Genomic DNA, 24542 nt, shown 5'->3' on the forward strand with positions numbered 1-24542 from the left:
CTGGACTTAGGAGGAGCAGTTGGGAGCCCAGAATACCCAATGTTTTTCTTCTGCAGATGTTTGCATTTTTTTATTTGCACTGTGTGTGTTTGTGCAGTCACAGATAGCAGCTGACACATTTACCCCCATTAGAAGAATGTGTGAGCACACTGACAAAAAACAGAAGGCAAAATCATGGGGAAATGGGGAGAAAACCCTAGCATTTTCTTATTTGCAGCAAGAACATACCATATAGTTCTCCCTGTAGCTTGCCTTGCACTAGTTCTCCCTGGCCTGTTATCAGTCATGCTGGAACACACCCATAGCCTAAAGCCAAGCTGGAAGCCTGGGAAGCATTTGCTGGATATCCATGTTTACTGCTTTTCTAAAGCAAGGAATGAGGAGAAAAAGGAAGCTGGGCAGAAAGATGTGCCTCGAATTTCTGCCACCTCTGAGAGGCAGCCCTTCAAAATTGCTGCAGCTTTACCCTGGGAGAGGTAGCACTGAAGTATCAACTTACAGAGGGGCACACAGTTCTTACATACCCCTTGGAGTGAATTTGTTCTTATTTCTAGTGTTGGAGACTTCTCCAATGTTTGGAGATTTCTCCTTCTATAGGGTAGTTGATTGGTTAGCCCATGCCAATTCCAGCTGGCAGGGAGGGCCAGGATGGCAGCAGCTGAGGGGCCCTGGGCTTGATTCTGTACCATGCCCTCTTCCCTGCTGTAAATGGATAACAGCAGTTTGTCTGGGTCTTAGGTTTGTTTGCTTTTTTTCTTTTTCTTGGAGAGAGAACCTGTGCCTTGAGAAAATAATGAAATGTTTTTAATTACCCTGCCACCAATGAGGAAAGGGTGGTGCATCTAATCTTAATCTATATTGTTTGGACTTCTGTTCAATAAATCAGCTGAAAGAAGTAGTATATATTTTTCTCTTTTAAGTCCCTTCCCTGCCTCTGTCAAGCAAGCGTTACTTCCTGCCTGCCCTTTTGCTCTCTTGGTAACGCTTCCCTTTCCTGTTTTCGTAATAAGACTTCGTATAGATTCAGGTTGTCTTCCTGCCAAATCAGTGTTCAGCTGTGTAATCTGGTGAAATATCCTATTTGGCTGTAAAGACACGTGCCAGATTTGAGCATCTATTCTTCCAGGATTACCTGACCAGGTCTTCCTCAATGGCGGGCATGTAAGTACCTGGGCACCGTGCTCTGAATGGCAGCAAGCTCACTGTCAGAGTTAGTAGTGCTGGATGGAAAGTGTGTGTCATTGGAGATGCAGGAGGTCTGCATTGTGGTTATAGCTTTGCAGGGTAATTTATAATTTTATACAGTGGTAATTATGTTCATATGGCAGTGCTATGTGCATATGCAGCTGCTGGCACTGAGGGAGAGGCTGGAACAGTCGAGCTGTGCTCAGTCCCAGTGTGATGTCAGTGGCTCCAGGAGAGTTTTCACAGGTTTATTTGCATTTCTTTGGAGACCGAGGAGAAACTAAAGCTATATAATGCCAACTTCAGTGAAATACCTGTGTGTTGATTTACTGTATGTACTCATGAGCCTGCCTCTCCTGATTATTCGTTCAGATTGTCATCTTTAAAAGCCTTTATTAAAAGTATTATTCTACTGCAACATGCATTTGGCTGGCCGGCGCGTGAGAGTTTCAGTCATGGGTTTTCACTTGACAGTTTAGTCTCAGGTTTTGCATAATGTGTATTTTACAAGCTTAGTTACTTCTTCTTTTTATTTCTGTAATTTAATGGTGAAGTGAAATGGTTTATATTAATAGCAACCTGATCTAGTAAAGTTGTTTTTTTTACTGTTTTTGTCTGTGTGTTTACAGATTAATTGGGTTCATTGTCTCTCCCCAGGGCATCTACTTGATCTTTACTTTTAGGAACATCTAAACATTTACTTGATATTTATTTTTAGGAACTGCCCAAGTTTATCTTCCAGGTGGCATGCAAAATTAGAGAGCAAACAACACTTCACTGCAGAAAGAGATGTTGTGTGAATTAAAACTTTAATGGAGCAGTGGGGTTTCCCTGTTAGAACACAGCAGTGCCCCTGCCCTGCTGGAGTAGGCAGGTGTTGAAGGAAGGTTGGCCATAGCGCTGGGTCCTGGGCTGCCTGGCAGTGATGAGACTTCTCTCAATCACTACATTTCCGCTGTGAAGTGTCTTTTGCACAGCAGTTATTTTAAAACTTTTTTAAGCGTTGAGTTGAGATAGTGATGACTGGAGTTCCCCTTAGAATCATTATGTCTCTTACGGTTCAGTGTGCAAAACATACCACATGACATTAAAATCTCAGCACTATAAATGAAACAGATGTGCTGGCTTACAAGGGCACAAATCTGCAGCCAGCCTGCCAGCCCTAAATCTACCCCAATTGGCAGATCTGTTGTTTAAGTGGGATAGTGGACACTGAGAGGTCAGAGTTTGGTGTTGACTTCTGCAGGACTGAGCTGCTGTACTATGACGGGCATGTGAAGCACCCCTTCCACTGCATTATCTTTCTGCATTCATTACTTATTTTTTGTATTTCTACTTATTATATCTCCCATCATCAAGAGCACTGAGGAGTGACTGACAACATAGCAGTTTCTCTGGTCATGCCAGGATTGAATGGATGTTTTCAGGTTTAGCAACTCATCTCTCAAAGCCCTGGCCTTGCATGATCTGAGCACCTCATGAGCTGCGTTTTGGTTTCCATCTTAAGTGTCTGCAGTGAATATAGGCAGCAGTCGTTGCACATGGCAATTCCCACTGGGTATACCAGTACAGGAAAGGAGAACTTCAAATGAATGTCTCATTGCTACTAGAAAAACAGTCCTCCTTGTGGAAGTAAATTGGTATTCATCTTACTCTTGTTTATGCTGTAGGTACAGAGAAAAAAAAATTGAAATACCGGTAAAACATGTATTTATCTTGGAGGCATGTCATGACTTTATTTAACAGTGTTTTTTTGAGAGCTACTTGTGAAGGAGGCTTTGTATGTGCTTGATTTTCTTGCAATTATTTAATATAATAATCTGCATGTCGCTGAGAATCACAAGCACCTCTGTGTATGAAGTCCCTCTGGGTTTGTGCTGTCCTTCAGTTTGATCAGTGGCTAAGTGCTCCTGCTTCACTAGGAACTTTGGTGCTCTGGGACAAGGGTAGGATGAATGATGGTGACATAGGATGGTTCTGTGCCTTTGCTCGCAGAGGGAAGTAGACTTTGAAAAAGGAGGTCCCTAATAGAGTCAGAATGGGACTGACACTGTGTTACAGGAATGAGGCTCCCAGCAAGAAATGCAGTCATGAGCAAAGCCAGCAGTGAATCTCTGGTGAGAAGGCTAAGAGCCACTGTGCCATGGCAGGTTTTGTCTGCTAGAAGCTCAGATCTCAGGTATGGAGAATATGAGCCTGGGTAACCTCACTGGTGCTCAGAGTGTCTCCAGTTTCTTTGTTGTTCTCTAAATCTCATCACTAAACGGAAATGTCCACCTATTTTTTTTTTTGCAGAGGGGACTGCTGAAACACCTTCCCTGCTTCCAAACCATGATTTTGTTTGTTTCAGTAAAACTGACTGAAGTCTTCTCAGCAAGTTAGGCCACTGGAGTTTACAGCAGACTTTAAGTGCTGCAGGACCACAAATTGTTGCTTGCTAATTCTGAGGTTAACACAGATATATATCACGTAGACCACACATCTACGTATACAGGATTTTTATTTATGTTAGCTGTTTTAAAGGTAACGTTGAGATATTTCTATCATTTTCTTAGTTCAGCATCTATTTCTCATGCGTCAGGTTTAACCACACAGCTTTCTGTGGACAGACTCAGTGGAGAAGTGGAGCGAGATATGTGAAATGGCTTGTGAGTCACCTTGCACGTTCTGGGTGCAGAGAGTTAGTTCCCAGATAGGACAAGACTTGGGCAGAGTCATATTAACAATTACAGATGATCAGATCAGTCCAAAGTGATTTGAAATGATCAGTTATTTAAACAAGAAAGGTTGGATGTAAATGGGTGGGAAATAGAAATTAAAAATAAGGTAAATGTTTGCAAAAGTTGTTTGCATTTGTTAAGAGCACCAGAAGACAGCTTGGTTGAAGGGGAGAGAACTGAAAGAAGCTTGAAACATGATGGGTTAATAATAGGTTCCTTGATTTCCACTAGGGAACTCACAGTTGATTTTTGGTCAATTTCTGCCCCAGTGCAGCATGGCCTCTCATGTTTTTCTTAGCTTGGGATGAGAGAGACAAGCCTTGGAGAGCCTTTGAGGCCTTTTTTGAAGGCTTGCTGTCCACCATCATACTTTATTCCCTTTTTCCAGTTTATACTCTATGCTGGTTCTTTTGTGGTTCAGTTCTGAGCTTTTTTTCTTTCATATTTGGATATCCCACGGGCCTAGGCAAAGTGTAGACGTTTCCCTGTTTGTGTTTCCCCTAATCCCAACTTCCACTGTCATTTCTGCTGTTTTGTGCCCTGTCATTTTTCCTCCTATTTAATTACTTGCAGTCAACCAGTTTATGTCAAGCTGCTCCACTAAGGACAATTTACAATAATTCATAAAAAAATGCACGTGGTTTCCTTAGGGCTCCCAGTATGACCAAATACTCCTTTGTAGCTCTTTTTTGGCTGTAAGTCCTTATTTATCATAAATTTACTAAAACCCAGGAAGAAGAGGGCTGCATTTTTCAATTTCTGCACAGATGGAAGAGGAGAAACATTTGTGGATGAAGCCACCTGCATTGCAGCACTGGCTGAGAGTGCAGCTTCATTGCTACCCCTAACTGCCCTCCAAGCGTGGTTAGTCTCTGTACCTTGAATGGTACCTTACAGCTGGAAGTGACTCATTCAGGGAGGAAAGTGTTGCTGACACTACAGCTAGTAAAGTGAGGAGGATGCTGCAGATCTGCTTTGTCAGTCCAGGCAAGCCATACATGATATGCAGTTATACCTTTTGAACACATTTAATTGCCTGTGGTGGAAACCCAGGTGGACAAGTCTGCTTGTATGTTGATGTAACATAAATAAATCAATAGAAGATTTGTAATATTTGGAATGGTATGTGGAATACAGTGAGTCTTTTCCAAGACTTACCCACTTATTCAGTAATTTGTGTGTGTATTCTTAGGAAAACAAGGCAACTTCTAGAATTATGACTTAGTGTATAAATGCTGATGCCTGCTAAACCCTTCTCACAGAGAAAGAATTTGACTGTGTACGATAGTACAACTAAAACCTCAATTATTACCTGTTATATGTAGTTGACATAAGTATTAATTGAGTATGACCACAAAAATAATAGAATTTTTTTGCTAGAACCTTGTGAAACCAGTGTAGTTTGGTTCATATTTAAAGCATCAGTAGGACAGTTGTACTTTTTGTGGGTAGGGTGAGACTTCAGACAGGAAGAGTTACACCTCCATTTAGGGTAAAGTAGCAACCTAGCAATGTATCCCTGGAGGCATTTTAGGTTTTGAAGGATTGATGAATTGTTTTGCAGGAAAGGATTCCCCTTGTGCTGTACTTGTTTTATGTTCCTTTCTGCTATTTCACTGGAGGCCAGATAACAGGGCTTAATCCTGTTTCCATTTAAATGAATGATGAAAAACTTCCTTGACTGCAGGGAGAGCAGGAATTGAGCTTGATGTGTTGCTTTACGTTACAGTAACAATTGGCTGTCATGCATTAAATATTGCTCCTGGGCCCTACATCTGTATTTCTATCATGGGTTTGTAGAGGGTGTTTTTGTTGCAGTTCTTAATAGCAGAAAACTCTGAAGGCGAAGTTGCTTTATGCATTGGAATCTGAACATGGCATGATGAGCAATGCCACAATATGGCCTTTCTATCTGTATGTTTAGCTATGTTTTCTTTGTGCTAAGTATGGATCAGTCAATTAAGTAAGTTTGACTCACTGACTCATGGCAACTGTGGGTTTGAAAGTTCATCTTACGTGCAAGCACTGTACAAGCACTCCAGACTGGCTGTGGTGAAACCAGTGCCATGTTCTCGCTTCCTTGGCACAGGCTTGTAGCGACCAGCAAGGCTTGAGGAGGAGGAACTGATGTCCCACCAGCTAAGAGTTACTCTCCAGGGATGGGTTTTTCTGGGAGCCCATAGGCCTACTGGACAGCTGATGCTCCATAGGCTCTAGAGCTGGAGGTGCCACGAACCACCCTGTAGCAGGGACAGGTGGGAATCATCCAGCCATAGCACTGCATTGGATATTATTCTTTGCCATCCCACTTTCATGTGGCAGAGATAATGCAGTGTTCTTGCTTTTTTTACTAGTACATCAGTCTATCTTCCTCCACATTTTTGGAACCAAGGCAAGGTGACAGTCCCCCCCTTCTGCCAGCCTGAGGCTCTTGCACCAGTTGGAGGATTAGACAGGTTGGAGTAAGATCTAATCCCTCAGCTGTTAGTGTCAGATGCTTGGGGAAGCTGCCACACGACATTAGCTTACCTTAAAAAAAGTGATGGTGAGGTGTTTGCTGGGTAGTGAGGGTGCAGGTCTTCTCCAGGTATCTCACACAGCAGAGCATCAGCAGCTCATGGATGAGCTTGTTCTTATAATTCTAATTAATCTAAATACAATGTTCAGTCTTTCTGATCTGAATATTTTACAGACTGCTGTTCGCATGTTAAGTAATAAAAATACACTTTGGTCTGAATTGTCATAGAATAATAAACTGTCCTGAGTTGGAAGGGACCTACAGGCATCATCAACTCCAACTCCTGGTTTCTTACCTCGGTCTTCATGGAAATGTCTGCCAGCATCATTGCTCCCTTTGTAAACTCTGTGAAGAGTTTTCAGAGTCTTGCCCGCAGCACAGCGGAGGTCAATGTAGGCTGAGAGAAGTGACTAACACAATGAGCCAAACATCAATAGGCCTTAATTCACAGAAATCACATCTGCCTTGGAAATCTTTTTGAGACCTATTGATAAGAAAAGACTGAAAACTGCTGCTGTAATCTACGCAGATCGTCTTAATAACCAGAGTAGTGTGTTCCCTTTCATTGAAGTGATGGCAGTGATAGGGTTGAGTGGGGCTGCCTTTGCCATAGTTGGTGTAGTTTACAAATGGTGTCACTCAGTGCAGTGGCAGGGCAGTGATATGGCTCAGTACCAGCCAAGAGCTTCTCCTGTATTTGTTTGGGTGAAAGTGAGGCATCACTGAGAGAAAATCAAGCCAAAGAAGTGTATGTAGGAAGGGGGAAAAAAAAGTGGATTATAATTTGATATCGAATTGCTGAAAATTATTTAATATGGTTTGGGCTGAGGAAAGGGGGTTTGCACAAATATATATAGAAGTTAATAGGGTGGCCGTGAACTTAAAACTTTTGTTGGACTAAAATCCTAAGAGCTTTATTTAGGCCTAATGTGCACTTGTTGAAAAACCATGTTATGTTCTAAGATCTCAGTTCTTCAACATTTGGAGGGCTTGTTTTTACTTTGTGTAACTCTAATTTCCTCCAGTATAAGAAAAGTGGCTGGGATTCCATAAGACCGGGAATCAAAATCCCTACTGCCATTCCAAAAATACCACAAATGGTATGTAAAGCTCTTCGACCCGTATTGAGTTGTCACATCAGCAGTACTTGCAGTGGAATTTCTTTCACATGGAAAGCGTGTTTTAGCATCAATATTTGTATTAGTCACTAATGCACACGCAGTAGGTAAAGAAATGATGAACTCCTGTGAGGCTACAGAACAAAAATAGCTATCTATTAATACTCTATCAAATAACAGTTATCTACTGTAACACTGAAATACAAAATTCTGTGGAGTTCCCTTCCCATTTGCATTGCTACTAAAGTGAAGGAGAAAAGAGTTCCTATGCATTTTGCTCTTCATATTCTGGGATGTGTCAGTACGTCACCAGGTCTGAGCATTAGGTGTTAGCTGGATTAACGTAATTGATTTCTTCAGTTTACCTAACGTGGCTTTTGGTTCAAGGTCTGCTTGCTTCCAGTTTTAAATGTGTACCTCAGCATTGCGTGCCATGTTTTTGTCAAGAAGCTGTAAAGTATTGGTCAGTTTTCATACAAATTTGAAAGTCTTTGCTTGCCAATAGGTATATAAAAAGAAATTGAGCATTCATACCGTTGGGCAGTTTTAATAAAATTGGTCTGCTACCAGTTATTCCTCGGGGGCTAATATTTCTACATAAAATGCTAAATCAGTTCAGCAACATACTGGAGGTCTGTTGTTTTTTTAAGTGTATGAACACATACATGCAAGCTTTAATTTAACTATCAAGCTGTATTCATAGGATTAGCAGATCTGTTACAAAACATACATTTTAAGTGGTTCCGATCATTTCTCTTGTTTTCCTTTCCTTGAGATGTCTTTGGTAGTGGACAACAAATTAATTGCTTTTTTTCTCCTTTTTCTAATCTTCTTCTTTTCTTTCTTTCCAGTGAACAGAGTATTTGCCAAGCCCGGGCTTCAGTTATGGTCTATGACGATACCAGTAAGAAATGGGTGCCAATCAAACCTGGACAGCAGGGATTCAGCAGAATCAACATATATCACAACACGGCCACAAACACCTTCAGGGTTGTTGGAGTTAAACTGCAAGATCAACAAGTGAGTAACTGCATTAAGCTTCCTGTAAATGAACCTTTGGTCTCTTTAAGATACCATCAGTTGTGTAGTTAGCAGTCGTATAGTTAGTGCAGTCTACCAACATTTCCTGCTCCCTGCAAGGTGCCTGTGAGTTCATTTACTCGAGACATTCAGATTATATGTATGATTTTGGGGATACAGAATATGTCATGATTTATTACTGTTCATTTGCGAAAAGAACTTTCAGTGAATGCGTGAGAGATTTCAACATTATATTTTTTCACCTACATTCTTCCCTGGGAAAACAATTTTTTTGTTGTTCTGCAGGTTTTGTTCTCAGTTCCCCCTAATTTACTTTTTTCTCATTTTTGCTACTGGATATACAAAAGAGAAGAGATATCACCAAGCACTGCCGTCTCTTAAAGCATGCTTATTACATTGCCATAATAAGCAATTAGTTCTTGATAGCACATTTTGAAGTCCTAGGTGCGTGCTGTGATCTGATTTATGGTAAGCTAAGCCTGCAGTACCTCTCTGGGTATTAAAGGAGTTAGGTGGGATTTAGATAAGCAGAAGTGGGATCAGAGCCTCTTGGGCCACCACAGCCCAGTGACTACCTTGCTTTTGAGTGCACCAGGCTGTGCATGCCATCAGAAGCACCACATGTCATAGTTGTACCCAAAATAATAATAAAAAAAAATGTCTGTGTAGAGTGACAGTGCTATATGGTAATCCTATATTGGCATTTTAGAGCAGACGTTTGGGAGCTGAGGACTCCCAGTCTGCCTGGGCTGTCCCATCGCGTGCTCACTTTGAGCTGCCCCACGGTATGAAGGTGGCCAGTGCTGCCATCTCCCAGCTGCCAAAATGTTAAGTTGATCTGCTCATGATTTTCTCATTAATTATAATACTTAGCTCTTAGATTTTAGCTTCTTGCAGCACGCTTTTGAAACCTCTGCAATATCTTTTGCTTCTGTATTTATCATTCTCAGTAAAGCAAAAGCAATATATTAATGAAGCTCCAATTTAAAAGGAGAAAATATTTTTAAAAATGACTGAAATGCAGCATCTGCTTAGTCACTTTGGAGAATAAGTACTGCAGCAGGGCATGCTAGATGTTTGTTTTGTGTAGCCAGCTGGTGAATGTAAATGGCATTCATGGGAGCACAGTCTAAGATGCGTCTGAATAGTTGGCATAAAACAAGCAAATGTCATAAAATCTACCTATCTATCTGTATACATGGGAGATTTGGTGTACCAGAGGTCCGTGTCTCACTATATAATTTATAATGTAGGAGGTACTCAAAATTCAAAACTTGATCTGTATTTTAAACGTGTTTTAGATCAACTGTAATGTTCTATTTGCTTGCAAATTTTCCTGCTTATGCCATCTAAAAATCTCAAGTCAGAAGGAAACAGATATAAAAATATACTTTTCTAGAGCTTGAAGACTAAAAATCCTCCCTCGATACAAACAAAATGTGCAGGCTACACTAGTCCCTTAAAACTGTCTAAAAGAAAATACCTTCAACATGATTATAAAAATCCAGTATCATGAAAACAGCAAATGTTATGAAAGCCTCAGATTCAGAATTCCGTATTATTACCTGAGTCTCACAGGGAGCCATAAGCTTGCTTGACTTGCTAAGTAGCTGAATCCAATGAGAACAAAAATGAATTTCAGTTAACATAAGTCCCTGTACAAGCCATTTCAAACTTGCTCGCAGGTTGTGCTAAGTCATGCTGAAAGGGAGGCTTTATTAAGCACTGCTCTTTTGCAAGGAAATTCATATTTTTCTGAAAAAGACCAATGTTGTGATTATATGAGATTTGGCGTAAAATGAAGCTGTGCAGATTTCCAGAAATTGAGAAAGTAGTTCAAAATTTGTAACACAATAACACCACGTAGGAACAACTTTTAAATTTTACTTTGTACTGTAGTAAGTTTTATTACATACTGCAATCTTCATACCTTCACCTTTTGCCTGTCTGCCTTTTAACTTGAGTTGCTTCTTATTTCATCTTCAATAATCTCTCTCTTTAATTTTCATCCTCTTTTTCATTTAAGGCATCTTCTGTAGGTTTCTTCTATTGTCTTTCTCCAGGTGCTTTTCGTAGCCCTTTTCTGGTGCACATGTTAGGGTTTACAAGACTTCCTTCCCATTCTGCTTGCCTTGTCTGTGTTTGTCTTGTTCTCCAGCTGGCGGTATCTAAAAAGCTCATCACAAAGCAAATATGGTTTTTAGGATGACAGAACTGCAATTTTGTTCTCATCATTGGGAAGTGGTCATCGGACTGCTCCATCTCATGCGTCTGGGTGATGAGCTTGTTGAGTGCAGCAGCGCTGAGCTGCAGACAGAAAGTCAATGAATTCTCCTTTCTGCTCTGCACAGACTCACGTTGGCATGTGCAATAATCTTCTGAAAAGCCAAAGTGGCTTTTTAAAGCTTTGGAGTAGCTACAGAGGCCAGGACTGTTTTTGAAGTTGAGGCCAGATCAGTAATAGAATCACATGGTGACACGAGCTTTAATGTCTCCATGCGACCTTCATTCCCTCTCAGCGTGTAGCTCAACAGTCACACGCAAACAATTTACTGGGATTTGCAGCTTGCCAGCTGTAATTGTAAACTTACAAAGGTGAAGTGTGTTGGCTACATTCACCATGCAAAGTATTGGCAAAGGTAAGAAAAAAGTACAGATGGTCTTTCTTTATGGCTTAGCAGATAAACAGTTGCTCCCCAGTCTGCATCCATGATCACCTTGAGGGTTTAAAATGGTGGTTTTGCATCAAGTGATTTTAGCTCAGCCTGTTCTCACTGCCAAAATGCATGGGCTGAACACACAGGTAGGGAGGAAAGTGCGAGTCAAAAGTGAATCATATCTCCTGAAGGCTTTGTGTATTGATGTGGTTAAGAAGCGAGTGTAAAAACAGGGCTCTGGGGAAGGTGGGGCTTCTTAAATTTGAGCCTAAGCAAAACCTGAAATAGGGACAGAATTCTTGAGATATAAACTAGACCACATTTTTTTAAAAAAAAATTAATAACCAATTAATTGCCACTCTAAGTTATTAAGTTGGTCAGGTTTGGGCCTGCTTGCAGAAATAGAGAATTGGCCTCTAGTTGTGGTAGTTTTGTAGCTGCTTACCACAACTTCCATGTTTTAGCAAACCCACAATTGCTGCCCATGAAGGGGTTAGTGCTGGAAGCACAATAGGAAGCAAGCTGATAGCAGACTTGTGCATCATTTCGTGCTCTGGAGAAACAAGTATGTGTCCTTTTCTGGTTTGATCAACAGGAGTATGGGCTGTAAGACTCATGTGGGAACTCTGCCTCTGACCTTGGTGGTGGTTATGCAACCAAGACCAGTTGTGATGGGGCCCTGAGGTGCCCTCGACCCCTTCTAGCCCTGTTACTGTGAATTCTATCAACTACCACCATCTTCGCTGCTGATAATTTATAACTCAGTAGCCTGCAGACTGCAGTCAAAGGGACGGCTTCCCGGTTTTGAGCTTTTTCATAGATCCATGCATGCCCCAGAGAGTTTACGCTTGAAACTGAAGTGAAATGGTTAAGACTACTGGATGGAAATGAGACTAAACTTTTTTCAGTATTAAAGTGATAGGAACACTGAATACTATGCAGAATCAGCCTGTGAAACTCCTTGCCATACAGTATGACTGAAATCCAGAACGTAATAGAATTCAGAACAGTGCAGACATCAGCAATAAGACTATTTTATTTCAGGGTAGAAAATGGGTTGGAAAAGAAAAAAAAAGTCATGCAGTCTGTCATGTTTCACCTTTTAAGATAAACTCTGAGTGAAGAGTTAAAGGAAGAAGAATTTCAGTCTTTTTCTGCTCATAATTTTAAGTTTTTATGTCCCTGGTTACCCTCTGCCCCAACCTCTGCTGGTTGATGAAGCCAGAGTGTTCATTTCCTTCTTCTTCTCTGTCTTCAGCTACACTGTACCTGTTTATGAGGATAGCTGGTGATCCCATTTATTGACATTTCATTTTGTTTCTTAAATTTGAGCCACAACAGAGCGCCTTTGTTGAGCCACAGATGGATATTGTGAGAGTGCTGGGTGTTAGCTTTGGATGTTTTTGGTTTGATTCCAGCTGGATAGCCCATATGCCCTGCCCAAGGATAAATAGGGCATTGTATCTGGCAGATTAAACCAAAACATACAGAAACACCCTTCTACTGCAGCCACCCCTTACCTGGAAATTATAGCATGTAGAGGAAGGGAGGAGCTGGGAGAGGGAATATTTAGTTGGATTTGTCACTGCCTGTCTAATTCTAGACACACACACACACACACACACAAAAGTAAGAAACTGGCATAGAGGAAGAGAGAAAAAGCAGAACTAATGCAATGAGTCAAAACTTTATCTGCTGTAATGGAGGACCAGTGCCAAGAGCTCTGTCTATCCCCTTTTCTAACAAGTGTGCATGCTTATCCCAAAAAAGATGGCAATAACTGCTGGCACTGGCTTGTGACATCTTTCTGCAATGTATGCACAACTGTATCCTTTGGAGTTGCTGTAGAAAGCACGAGCAGGTAAGAGAGTTTGCAGAATTAGCTCACAAGCCCCCAGGGCTGGTATGAACTGTTGTAAGACTCACTCACATATACAGGTCTTCTGTCATCCAAATGCATGCTGCCTTACCGTTCGGCCATGGAGGAGCTGCCATTGGAATGTCACTATCAGTTTAATTAACCTTTACCAAAGGGTTTTTTTTTTCCTCCCCCACTCAAGACAGAATTCTCTTTAATCTTTACCCCTCTCTTTCATATCACAGGTAGTGATTAATTACTCAATTGTGAAAGGACTGAAGTACAATCAAGCAACACCTACCTTTCATCAATGGCGCGATGCACGGCAAGTCTATGGCTTGAATTTTGCAAGCAAAGAAGAGGCTACTACGTTCTCCAATGCAATGCTGTTTGCTCTGAATATAATGAATTCACAAGATGGAGGTAAATTAGCAGCCACCATGCTCTTTATTAATCTGTGGCATTTCTATAATGCTTTATCATACCTACTGCTGTTGCACTGTATGGCATGTCATTATAAAACACATTATCCTGAAAAAAGAGGTTGGCCTCTGCTAGACAGCCTTTGGGTCAGCATTTGATATGGCATGAATTGTACATGCTTTCAGGTTTTATTGTCCTTCCTTCCAATTCTACACGGTACCTTAATTCACAATAGAAAATCAATGGCTATTTGGGAATGCCTCAGCAGGCAGGTAGCCCCAAATGTTGATTTGTGTGCATTGTTACATGTAAGATGGCAGAATATAACATTAAATAAGCAGAAGCTAGTGTAAAATTAACAACTTCTTCTAAAAAGCTTGTTAGGAGGAATACAGAGCTTTACATCAGGTGTGAGCTGCATCTGATGGCTCTTTTGACTCGCTCTGAGTGTGTGACATCTTAGTTATTTAATGCAAAAGTCTTATACTCTGGACATTGATTGATGTTGTTCATAAGTATTATATTCATTGCATCTGAGGTTTGTGGTGAAGCTTGCAGTTCTGTGAAACTGTTGTTGCAGCAGCTTGCAAAGGCCCAAGCTGACGTCCTGTTTTTTCAGCGGAAATCAGATTCTGGTCTGTGATGATGGATTTAAGTATTGCCCTCAGTCACATGCATAGGATCTCTCTGAAGTTTATGAGTTGAGAACAGAAAGCAGTCCTCATGTGGTGCCTTTTTTTTTTTTTTTCTTCATTTAAAATGTGCACCACAGCCCTGTTTTCCTTTTGAGAACACAGTGATTCAAGGGTAACATCATTTGCTGCCATCCCATTTTAGCAGCAGTATTCTTTAGGATGAGGCAGCAGCACTACAGAGGAGGCAGAGCAAAATGTCCACATTATACCATTTTCTGCACTTACAGATATCCTTGATGTCTTAATTGTTCTTGTCTTCTGACAACCTTCCATGCGCAAATATATGTTACTAGTAAGTGTACTTATAAAAGTTTTTTTTTATTTTGATATATCCTTTCATGCTATTAAGCTGATAGATGCTAAAATCATTGAAGAGCATGTACTGTGTGCTGTTTTCAGAGGCAAAGGAATGAATTATGCCTTTTTCAGCTCTAGTTGTGCCACAGCAGGAGAATTTCAGGAGGAAATCTGTCCAACACTTCCAATCCTAAGCATACGTCTATCTAAAGAGTGCAGAGCTCCTTGGCTGCTAAAGATCTCTCATGCATGCTCAACCCTTTTAGTTCACCAGATTAAACTCAAAATTTCATATGCTGTGCTGACAATCTTGAGGCTCTGATTGGCTCTGGTCTATACTGAGTGCCTCTCTTCCAAAGGCCCTCCAGTTTAATTATTCTTTTCGTCTGTCTCTTCCCCTTGTGGAGGTGGGTTTTTTGCAGTATTTTGAGGTTGTTCAAGAGGAACACCCTTGAGGAGACATGAGTTTCAAGATGAGAATGTTTTGCTCTTACACTGAAATGAGAGAAGCTATCTTAAAGTGTACTTGTCTAGAAATTTGAGACTTGACAGCAAAAGTGCAATAACAGGTATAAAATCCAAGATATATTTTCAGATCTGCTCTGGCCATGCTCGTATTGGATATTGCTCATATTTGTGGGCATGAATTAATGCAAGCAAGAATTCACACAGACACACATATTTGTATACTTTTTCAGGCACGGCCTCTGCCATCCATTCTGATGACTGCACGCTGCATTAGTGTTTGATTTTTCACATGTAAAAATCATTAGGAAAAAAAAGCCTTTATTATATCCATGCATCTCTGTATTACAGTATCTTGTGCTTCAGGAGACGGAATCCAGCTTTGAGGAGTGCATTTATATGCATTAAACTGTTCACACGCTAATAAAATACTCAGCCATAACCGGAGTTAAACAGAGGCTCCCTCTGGCACATTCATCATTAAAGCTGCCTACCATAGCTATCTGCTAGCTATACAATTTAGGATATGCTATTTGCGCTACTTTGGACGTACTATTTCTATTGTTTACTTGTTACATATATCCCCACTGAGGCGTTACTGTGTTTAGGCAGCACAGATCTGCCAGCCACTCGGCTCTGGTTCTGGCTTCCATCTCCCTTCAGTTCACTGCCCACTTGTAGAGACTGAAATGAATCATGTTAGATTACAGCAGAAAGTCTGAGGCTGCATCATACCTTCAGCAGACGTGGAGTCGGGGTATTGTAGCTAGACTGACTTTGGGAAAAAAATCTGTTCATAAAGCAGCGGTGTGGGTTTTTTTGAGCAGCACATTATGCTGAATTGGAGAAGTTTAAAAAATGGTAGCAGTCCATGTTTGGGGGAGTTGGAGATAATGTCTAGGAAGTACTGACTTTGGAATGAATGAGTCATTTCAAATGAATATACAGTTATGAAAGAGAGTTGAGAATCACTGTGCTGTCCCACTTCTTCCCGAGAGTCTCATTCATCACGAAAGCCCATCTCTGTTCTATGCTGGTTGCATGAGGCATGAGTGAATGCTAACTAAGCCAAGTGCTTTTTTCAGTGCCTAAGGTTAATTGGGCTGAATCAGATCCTAAATCTAGCTGCTGATTCACAAGCCTGTGTTAATCTAGGTTGGGTGTTGAGATGATCCCAGGGGAAGGATTCCTCCTAGGAATCTGACAGCTCATAGTCTGGGGAAGCTGTGAGAAAAGCCAGAGTCAGAACTTGTTGTTGGGGTTTTTTTTCTGCAGGGGTGAACTCGCAGAGGGTTGGCCATCCAATTTCTCAGTGATGCGATGGGAGCTGTGTCCTTGGGTGGGGTAAAGAAAGTTCCTTACTATGAAGGAACTGAATGCAGTATTCATTTCAGTCGTGTGCTGTGTAGGGATGCTAATGATTGTGTTGGGAATAATAAAAAGAGGATAAAATGAGAAGAAACTAATAATACAGAAGTGTACCATTCTTCCTTTAGACAGTTGTCTCACTGAATCACAACTGTTTACCTGCTAGCTTGTCTGTATGCCCAATTACTTTGATTTCCTTACATGTCTCTTTAATCTGTCCTCTTTTAAAATAAAAAAAATGCAGAGTTGGTTCTGAGCCAACCTGCGAAATGAGAGCAAATAATAGCACTGACTTGCTCATCTCCTGCTTATGGTTGTTTAATGGTGTCATATTTAAGGCCATTAGTATGACAAATGCCTTCCTGTTATTATTTTCTTTTCCATGGGAGTCTACTCTGTGAAGGCAGGCCTGTTTACTGGTATAAATTACTTGATGCGAGAAGTATCTCTGGCCCACTTTTCACCGGCAGCTGGATTTCACTGGGGACAGAGAAGCATCCTTTCTTTCCCTGTATTTTGCATGGATAATGCTCACAGGCTGTTTGATGTCTGCTAAGCAGACAGGGTTTGTGTTCTTCAGGGTTTACATCCTCTTAGATTTAACAAATGAAAGGACAGATGATAGCATAACATGGCTATTGGAGCAGACCATGAGGTGAAGATATCAGAAAGTGTCTTGGATTTCTATGGTTTAAAGACTTGGTACCTCTTGGAGAAGAATGGCGAGTCTGACATAGGCGACACTTTCCAGTAGGCTGCATATAGCATAATCAATGTTATATATCATGGGGTTTTTTTTTTGCTTTTCTTTTGATGTCTTTGTTGTGGGGACTTGAGCTAGTATTGTTGACATACAATACAAAAACATCATTTGTATTTCTGAATGTAACTGTCATGTACTGGAAAGCCTTAGGCAGAGGATAACGTTGCAGAGCTTTTTAAAGAGGTCAGATGCCTTATTTGACTAAGCAGGGAGAAGTTGGAGGAAAGCATGGAAAAGAAAGTGGGGGAGGGGATCAAAATAAATTATTTTTTAAATTTTCTTGTAAGAAAGCCTTTTTTTTAATTGCGAGTAAAAATGTCTTACAGACTGCACAGTACAGATGTGGGTCACAGCTCTGTGCTTTCTAGTGTGGAGCTGCATGGGTCCAACTTGACCTCTGCAGGGAGGGCGTTGGGGCAGTCAGGTGGGCTCTTCCTCACTCCTTTTCTTCTGATCTGTAGATCTGCTGGCTTTTCTTCTCCACCGCTTTGGACTATGTGCAATATATTTCTCCAGTTCCCATTCCCATGAGTTGGATTTGACTACATTTTTCAGTTTGAGATCTTTTTCAATTCCCTTGGTTCCACTCATATCCTCATTGACAAGTGAACTATTTCCGTATGGTTGAAAGGAAGCTGCTTGTAAAGCACTTTAAGTCCTCCAAAATAAGGGTAGAAACAGAGGAAAGCATTGATTTATCAAACAATAATCTGTCAGTATGTAGTATAAGTTCTCTCTATTGGTTAGATGCCCAAAGTATTTGTAGTGTTTCTGTCAGCATGGGATGTGTGTGGTGATGATGGTGCATCAGATTTCACACAAAAGACCATGCAATTTTTGGGGTATAATTTTGTAATGTTATATCCTGTTCATTTTTTGTTAGAATTTTTCCAGCTAGTACTGCATCTTTGTTGATATTTTGGTGGCACTAAAGTTTAACTGCTGGGAAAGTCAGTCAGCTGTATTCATCTTCTACAACGCAGTGACTGTTTTATATGATAGTATTGCCCCAAGACTTCCCAGCACCACAGAGGACCCAGTGTGGGAAGACAAAAGACTACATCTTCATTACGGTGCTGCATAATACATAAAATAACTCATCAATAATGGAGAGGACCCACCACAGAGCACAATCCCTGTTTGCAGCTAGCTGCTTCCAAAGCCTTTCTGGTATAAAGGCATTCGTGCCCGATGCAAAATGCTTCACTTTCCACGCTGCAGGCTGCTTTCCCACATTATAAGGTGTATTGGTGCAGATCAGAAAATTCTAAAAGGTCTATTCTGTGCACCTTGTATATTTAAGTCTGCTAATAGCATCTAAAGACTGATATAACCTCATATCATGTAGGCGTTGTTGGACTGTGAGCATGCTGTTATGCTGCAGGTCTTAACCAAATAGTTGTAGTATTTGTTCTTATTTATGATGCAAGCAATTAGAACTTGTAAATAACAAACTTTTAAAACTAAACTGGTATAAATATGATCCATGTGGTCAGATGCCCAGTGCTAACAAAAATAGAAGGCAATGGTTAATTGGGTGCATCTTAAAAATACAAAAAGCTTTTGGTTCATAAAAAAACCAAATCTTTCCTGGGGGAGTAAATCTTACCCAACTGACATCTTCCATAAGCACCAAAGAAAGGTTTAGATAAACAAAATCCATAATTTTTCCAGCCCTCATGCTTTCTGCAGTTTCAGTGTAAGCTTCAGCTGCTCAGAAATGCACTGCGGATGGGGCAATTTCTAATCAAACTTACTGTGCTAAATTAAGTCAATGAAGAGAGAAAGAAAATTCAAGTAAGATGATGACCTTTTTCCTTTAATCTGCTATGCAGCTTTATCATTGGGACTGTTCTGGAAAAATCCACCTGGGATAAATAACCTTGTAGCATATTGCTTATTAGAGGAATAGATTCCGTCAGATGATCATTTGTGGACTGGAGGAAGTTGAGGTGTTACATAGCAAACGAGTGTGAATCTTCTTGAGCAACTAGTGAGCAGTACTCTCCTGCTGGTGGTCCAATGCTCTGAATTTGGTGTGGTCTCATGTAGAGCCAGAGGTTGGACTTTGATGATCCTTGTGGGTCTCTTCTAAGTCAGGATATTGTATGATTCTGTGAATTTTTACAAACTTGAGAACACTGCGTAAGTTGAACCCACATTAAGAGAAATGTGTTTAAAATCATTACAAGAAAAGTAGGCATTCACTGGTGTGTTAAATGCTACCTTAGCAGTTTACCCAGAGCTGGAAGAAGTTGTTCCAGCTAGAAGTGGCAAATAGGACTCATTAATCTCCCCTGTTAGGTTGGCTCCAGCTGAGTGGAGCACAGGAAGTGGACTGCTTTACTTGTGACAGATAAACTGGACTTGGAGACTGCTTCCAGCATTATAACTGTAAATATCATTGCTATAATTCATCTACCTGGAATTACAAAGTTATTCTGCTGTTAGGAAGTAGGCATTATTTCTTCAGCTTTTAAATCCCCTAATGATAGGCATCTACAGCAGTATGTTTTCCTGGGCAGTGAAGTGTTCTCCCAGTGTTATGCCAATAAAACCCCATGGCATGTTGCTTGCAAACGTCTTAGTCGCTTTCTGCAGGATTCTCCTATCCTTGCATAGAGCGGCGCAGCTGCCCTCACCCTTCTTGAGCAACAAGAGGTGCCTCTGTTCTTTGAATAGCATAACAAGTCTAACGGCTCTTGAGGCTCTCACTGATGTTTTTGCTGTACTGAAATCTTCAGCACTAAATGAAAACCACTTCAGAAAGGAAACTGTGTGGGATGAAAACTGTTGAGAGATTTAAAGGAGACTTGTGCATGTTGAGAGGAGCGAGTCCTGCTAGCAATATTTGCTAGCACCATTGCCCTCAAACCCTTGCTTTTCTGAAACTGGTGCAAAACTAGCAAAGTTCCCAGAGCTCAGTGGTAAAAGATGTAATGTGGCTTTTTTTTACTAGACTCCAGTAAGTGGCAGATGAATATATTAGTTTAGAAAATAAAACTATTTCAAGAATTTGAGAGGTCCAATGTTTTACCTTTAAGCAGAGTAGGCCAAATTTTGGGCATTGTTTTTTGGAGACCATTTGTAGAATGTTTCCTTGCTTAACATGCCTCTTTATCCTCCCCACCGGCAAAGGCTCTGTTCTGGGGTTAGCCTGGACTCTGGACACAGTGCCCTGTGTCAATCAGTGGCCATGACAGGAGCTTAGCCTTGAGCCATTCAAGTGCAAAAGCTGCCTTGCCTTTGGAGATGCTCTGACTCAGAAGCAGCACTGCATCACTCTCCCTCCTCTTCATCCTCTCCCCAGGGACAATGTGGTAGAAGGAGGAATATCTGTCTGCTCCTCCTATGCTAGGCATGATTTTGGGATAGGACAGCATGGTGGGATGTCAGCAAATGCTGGAGGGTGGTAGATGTCAGTTCCCAGTTCCCATAGTCCCTTGCAGGATCCCAGCCCAAGTGCTGCACTCTTTTCCTGGTCCGTTGCTGTTCTTCTAAGCTGTGCAAAGAAAAATGGTGTTTTGTGATGGAAGCAGTGTTTTTCTATTTACCTTTTCCCTTGCTGTGCTTTGGCACATCGAGTCTCAGTGCATTTTGTTTTGTTCAACACTAAAAGATCGTGGGACATTTATTGATTGATTGGACATCTCTTTTCTTTCAGTGAAAGAAAAATTGCCCCTTGGGAAAGGTTTGATATTTTTAGTAAACTTTCAGCTTTGTGTTCATTTTCTGTCATTCTGAAAGTGCTTCGATATTTTAATGTCCTAGGATAGTCTCTAAGATGGCTTCATTCTAATATGACTCCATTCCTATCAGAACAAGAACTGCATTTGAGGAGGTGTTTTTTCTTCTTCTTCAGACCCAGCATGGGCTAGAGGTGCTGCAATTCCATTCAAAACAATGATGCTGTCTTTAACTCTGCATGTATACTGACAGCCCACTCCACTGTTTTTGCACTCTTCCACACTACTTTAAAGCCAGATATTGGAAAGGGCATTCTGTGAAATTGCTCTCAATACAAGAAAGGAGCAAAAACAACAACGAAAACAAATTATTTTAAATGCTGTGAGAGATAATCCTATTCTTAAAAGAAAAAAAAATGGCCAGGCAGTCTGCTCTGACGGTAATTACACAGATCCAGACTTAGGAAGTGATAACTGATAGGCATTCCTAACTTGAATAACCAAAAAAGGATTGATTTTTAAGACGGTGCTGTGCTCCTGTACTCTCTATTTTTGGAAAAGTAAACTATTGAAACTTCCAAGCTATTGTACTCAGCATGACACCTCCAACATTCTACAACATTAATAGCTATCTAAGTATACCTAACACAGGAATTTTATATTGCATTCATTTTGAATCATTTTGCAAAAGTGGGATATTCTGATAATTATGATGATGTTTAATTCTAGTGTTTAAAAAACAAAACCAAGAACGTAACTTATTTATATCACTGTTTAACTTGAGTTGAGAGACAGAAATGTATAAGGGTTACAGTAGGTTTTGGTTTATTAGTTGATGAACTGGCAAGAAATTTGGCAGCTCTTTATTTAGTAGATTTTCTGAATTCCTGGCTTGGTGCCAATCCCTACAATAACCCTCCCTCTGCAATAGTTTTTAACTTCCTTAGCTACCTCTCATTCCAAATAAGATATAATTGTGTGGCTGCAGTCCTCCTGTTAACTGGAGTGGAAGTGTAGGCACCTGTAGTACAGACTTCTATATCTGAGCAAGGCTGTCTTTGTGGAATAGGAAAAGACACAGATGCCATAGAACATTTGGATATGTATTTTTCGTGCCTCTACCAGGCCCCTCTTGGCAAAACAAGGCCTATTTTTACTTCGTTTTCCTTCACTTACTAGTAAAACATTGCTGTGAAGAGCCCTTCTCTGGTATATGACAGCTTTGCTGTCATCCTCTTCAAACTTCCTAGTTAATAGAATAATTAATTCTAATTACAGCTATAATTAATTAGTGATTACTAGAATAATTAAACTTCCGATTTAATTAATAATAAGCTATAGAACTTGAAGTGAAAGGACGTAAACTGTATTACTAATGGTGCTCCATGGATCTCCCTGGGACAGTTAGTGACAACTCACAAGAATATGTGTGTGAGTGTGCATTCACATGAGCAATGTTCATCAGATTGTCACTTCTCTGACTGCCTTAGCTCTGCAAGCAGATGGTCTTTGTGCATGCAGATTGTTGTGTTTTATACAGAGGTGAACTTGGTAAGAAATTCACAAGTAATTGTGAATAGGAGTAAGTTGCTGGGCTAAGAGGATTTTTCACACTTAACTGAAATAAAACTGACACTGTTATATATATATATTGTAATTAGGCTTTCATTTCATACCACAGTTTCTTGCAGGGGCAGCATTCAATAAAAATGCATTCCTGATCAGAGCACACGACGTTTAGGACCACAGCACAGAGCAGTACAGTTGAGGAGTTTGGGCAGAGCCTTGCAGCCCTCTGACAGCAGGCTGAGCTGAGAGCAAATCTGCTGTTTAATTCACAGCGCTGAGTGCATCGCCATATGCTGCCGCCAGCACAGCATGTAGAGCAGCTTCTGCTGCTGGCTGGTAATCCCCAGAGAGCTCACACAAATTCTATTAATTGCCTTCTTAAAGGACTCTGCGCGGTCATCCAGCATCTTGTTTTCCACCAAGACAGAGAGCCAGGAATTTTAGGGTGGATGACATTCTGCAAACAGGACCTCGGGCTCATGTGGAGATGTCATTTCTCCAGTTCTTCTCAATGAGGAGATCCATCTGAAAATGGAATTTTAAGCTGGGCAATAATAATTGTGTACGTTCTCTTTACACTCTGCAGGGAGACATCAGCTCCCCTGGAGGTGACCACAGTGCTGAGGGAAGGTGGCTCAGCAAGCTGCCCAGCCCTGTGGCATGGTGGAAAGCAAGACATGGCTGCAATGGCATAGAACAGGCTCAGGTCGTTCTGTAGTTCAGGAAGGAAGTCAGCTGCAAAGAGGTGATTTTGGTTCACAAAGTGCACGCAGCCTTTCCAATTGTACGTGCTCGGCTGCACAGCTGAAGCAAAGTCAGCGTGATTCACGTCTGGGAGCTGCATTTAAAAATCTGCTCTAGTTCCACTGGCAAAAAGCTAAACCCTGCAAAGCAATCACTGTCAATCTGATTTGCATGGATTGCTTTATGTGTTAGTCTTGATTAGTATTCTGGAGTGCACCCTGTAAAACATCAATTTTAATTCCGTTTCCTCCACTGCTGGTTCCCAGAGACTCCCTCTGGTGGTTAATGCATCGCCTGAAAAGCTGTGTGCATCCTTGTCTGTGCCGTACAGCCTGCTGCTGGGGATAGATAACGTGAGCATGGCGGTGTAAAGGAGAAATGTACCCTATTTCATTTCCTAAATAGAAGGGAAACAACAGTAGTCATTTACTGTGCTTCTTTTGCTCTATTTTAATGCAGACCTATCCTCTGTGCAAAGGGAGAAAAATAAGTGCTTAAAAGAGCCCACTTTTCCAGTATTCACTAAATCTCACCTGAGAGGCCCATCTTGTTCACTTCTTAACTGTGAAAATCTTAACTGTGGAAAAGATAAGTTCAATTTCTACCCCACATAGGAAGATTGTGACTTTGAGGCCAATGACAACAGAGGTCTAGTGAACCACTGCTGTTTGGGCAACAGATACATAGATGATGGTTGACGACCCTGCACTTTGCAGGGGGGTTGAAACTAGATGATCATTGTGGTCCTTTTCAACCCAGGCCATTGTATGATTCTATGGTTCTATTATTATATTTAATGCATATCAGTGTAGCTATCATGCTTGTACAATGGGGTGATGCTTATTTCCTTCTAAGACCATACAGTGATAGAATCATAGGATTGTTTGAGTTGGAAAGGACACTTAAAGGTGATCCAGTCCAACTCCCCTGCAATGAACAGGGACACCTACAGCTTGAGCAGGATGCTCAGCTCCCCATCCAGCCTGACCTTGCACATCTCCAGGGATGGGGCATCCACCACATCTCTGGGCAGCTACACAGTGTATGGAAGACATTTTGATGTTAAGCAAAGCAATGAGGATTGGAGGTAGGGAATTAAAAATCTCATTATTTGCATTTTCTAGTGGTGTTATGCAAATTGGCAGAGTGCTGCTGCAAGAGGCATCTGGCTTAGAGGTGCTTTCCTAAAACATATTCCTAGTATCAATGCAAGAGTTAAACAGGAGGTGCAGCAGTAAAGCTGCATCACACTTGGACTTCTGAGGGGTTGAGAGGAGGCAGTGCAGGAGATATGGCCTCAGTGTACATAGTGAAGCAGGAATTTCAGAAACAGTTATTTGCAGTAGGTGACAATGATCCGTGATTTGTCATCTTGTAAGTATATATTCTCTTGCATAATGTTGTCTAGGCAAATTAGCAGCAATCATTGTAAATG

The 24542-nt window shown here is 41.0% G+C and overlaps 1 protein-coding gene across 13 annotated transcripts in view; it reads left to right on the forward strand.

Annotated features, from left to right (window-relative positions):
* The window catches only part of EVL (Enah/Vasp-like), a 128756-nt gene that overhangs the window by 61678 nt on the left and 42536 nt on the right, over window positions 1-24542 (forward strand). For 9 of the 13 annotated variants that reach the window (NM_001389387.2, XM_046941831.1, XM_046941834.1 and 6 more), the window contains exons 2-3: window positions 8393-8561; window positions 13343-13520. In NM_001389387.2, the coding sequence (NP_001376316.1) occupies window positions 8393-8561; window positions 13343-13520 (347 nt within the window). Of the gene's footprint in view, window positions 1-1046; window positions 1162-8392; window positions 8562-13342; window positions 13521-24542 lie in introns of those variants that run through there. The other 4 variants (NM_001006487.3, XM_046941832.1, XM_046941830.1 and 1 more) reach the window with 1 other exon arrangement.

This window comes from Gallus gallus, chromosome 5, assembly GCF_016699485.2.
Source record: "Gallus gallus isolate bGalGal1 chromosome 5, bGalGal1.mat.broiler.GRCg7b, whole genome shotgun sequence".
Lineage (NCBI taxonomy): Eukaryota > Metazoa > Chordata > Aves > Galliformes > Phasianidae > Gallus > Gallus gallus.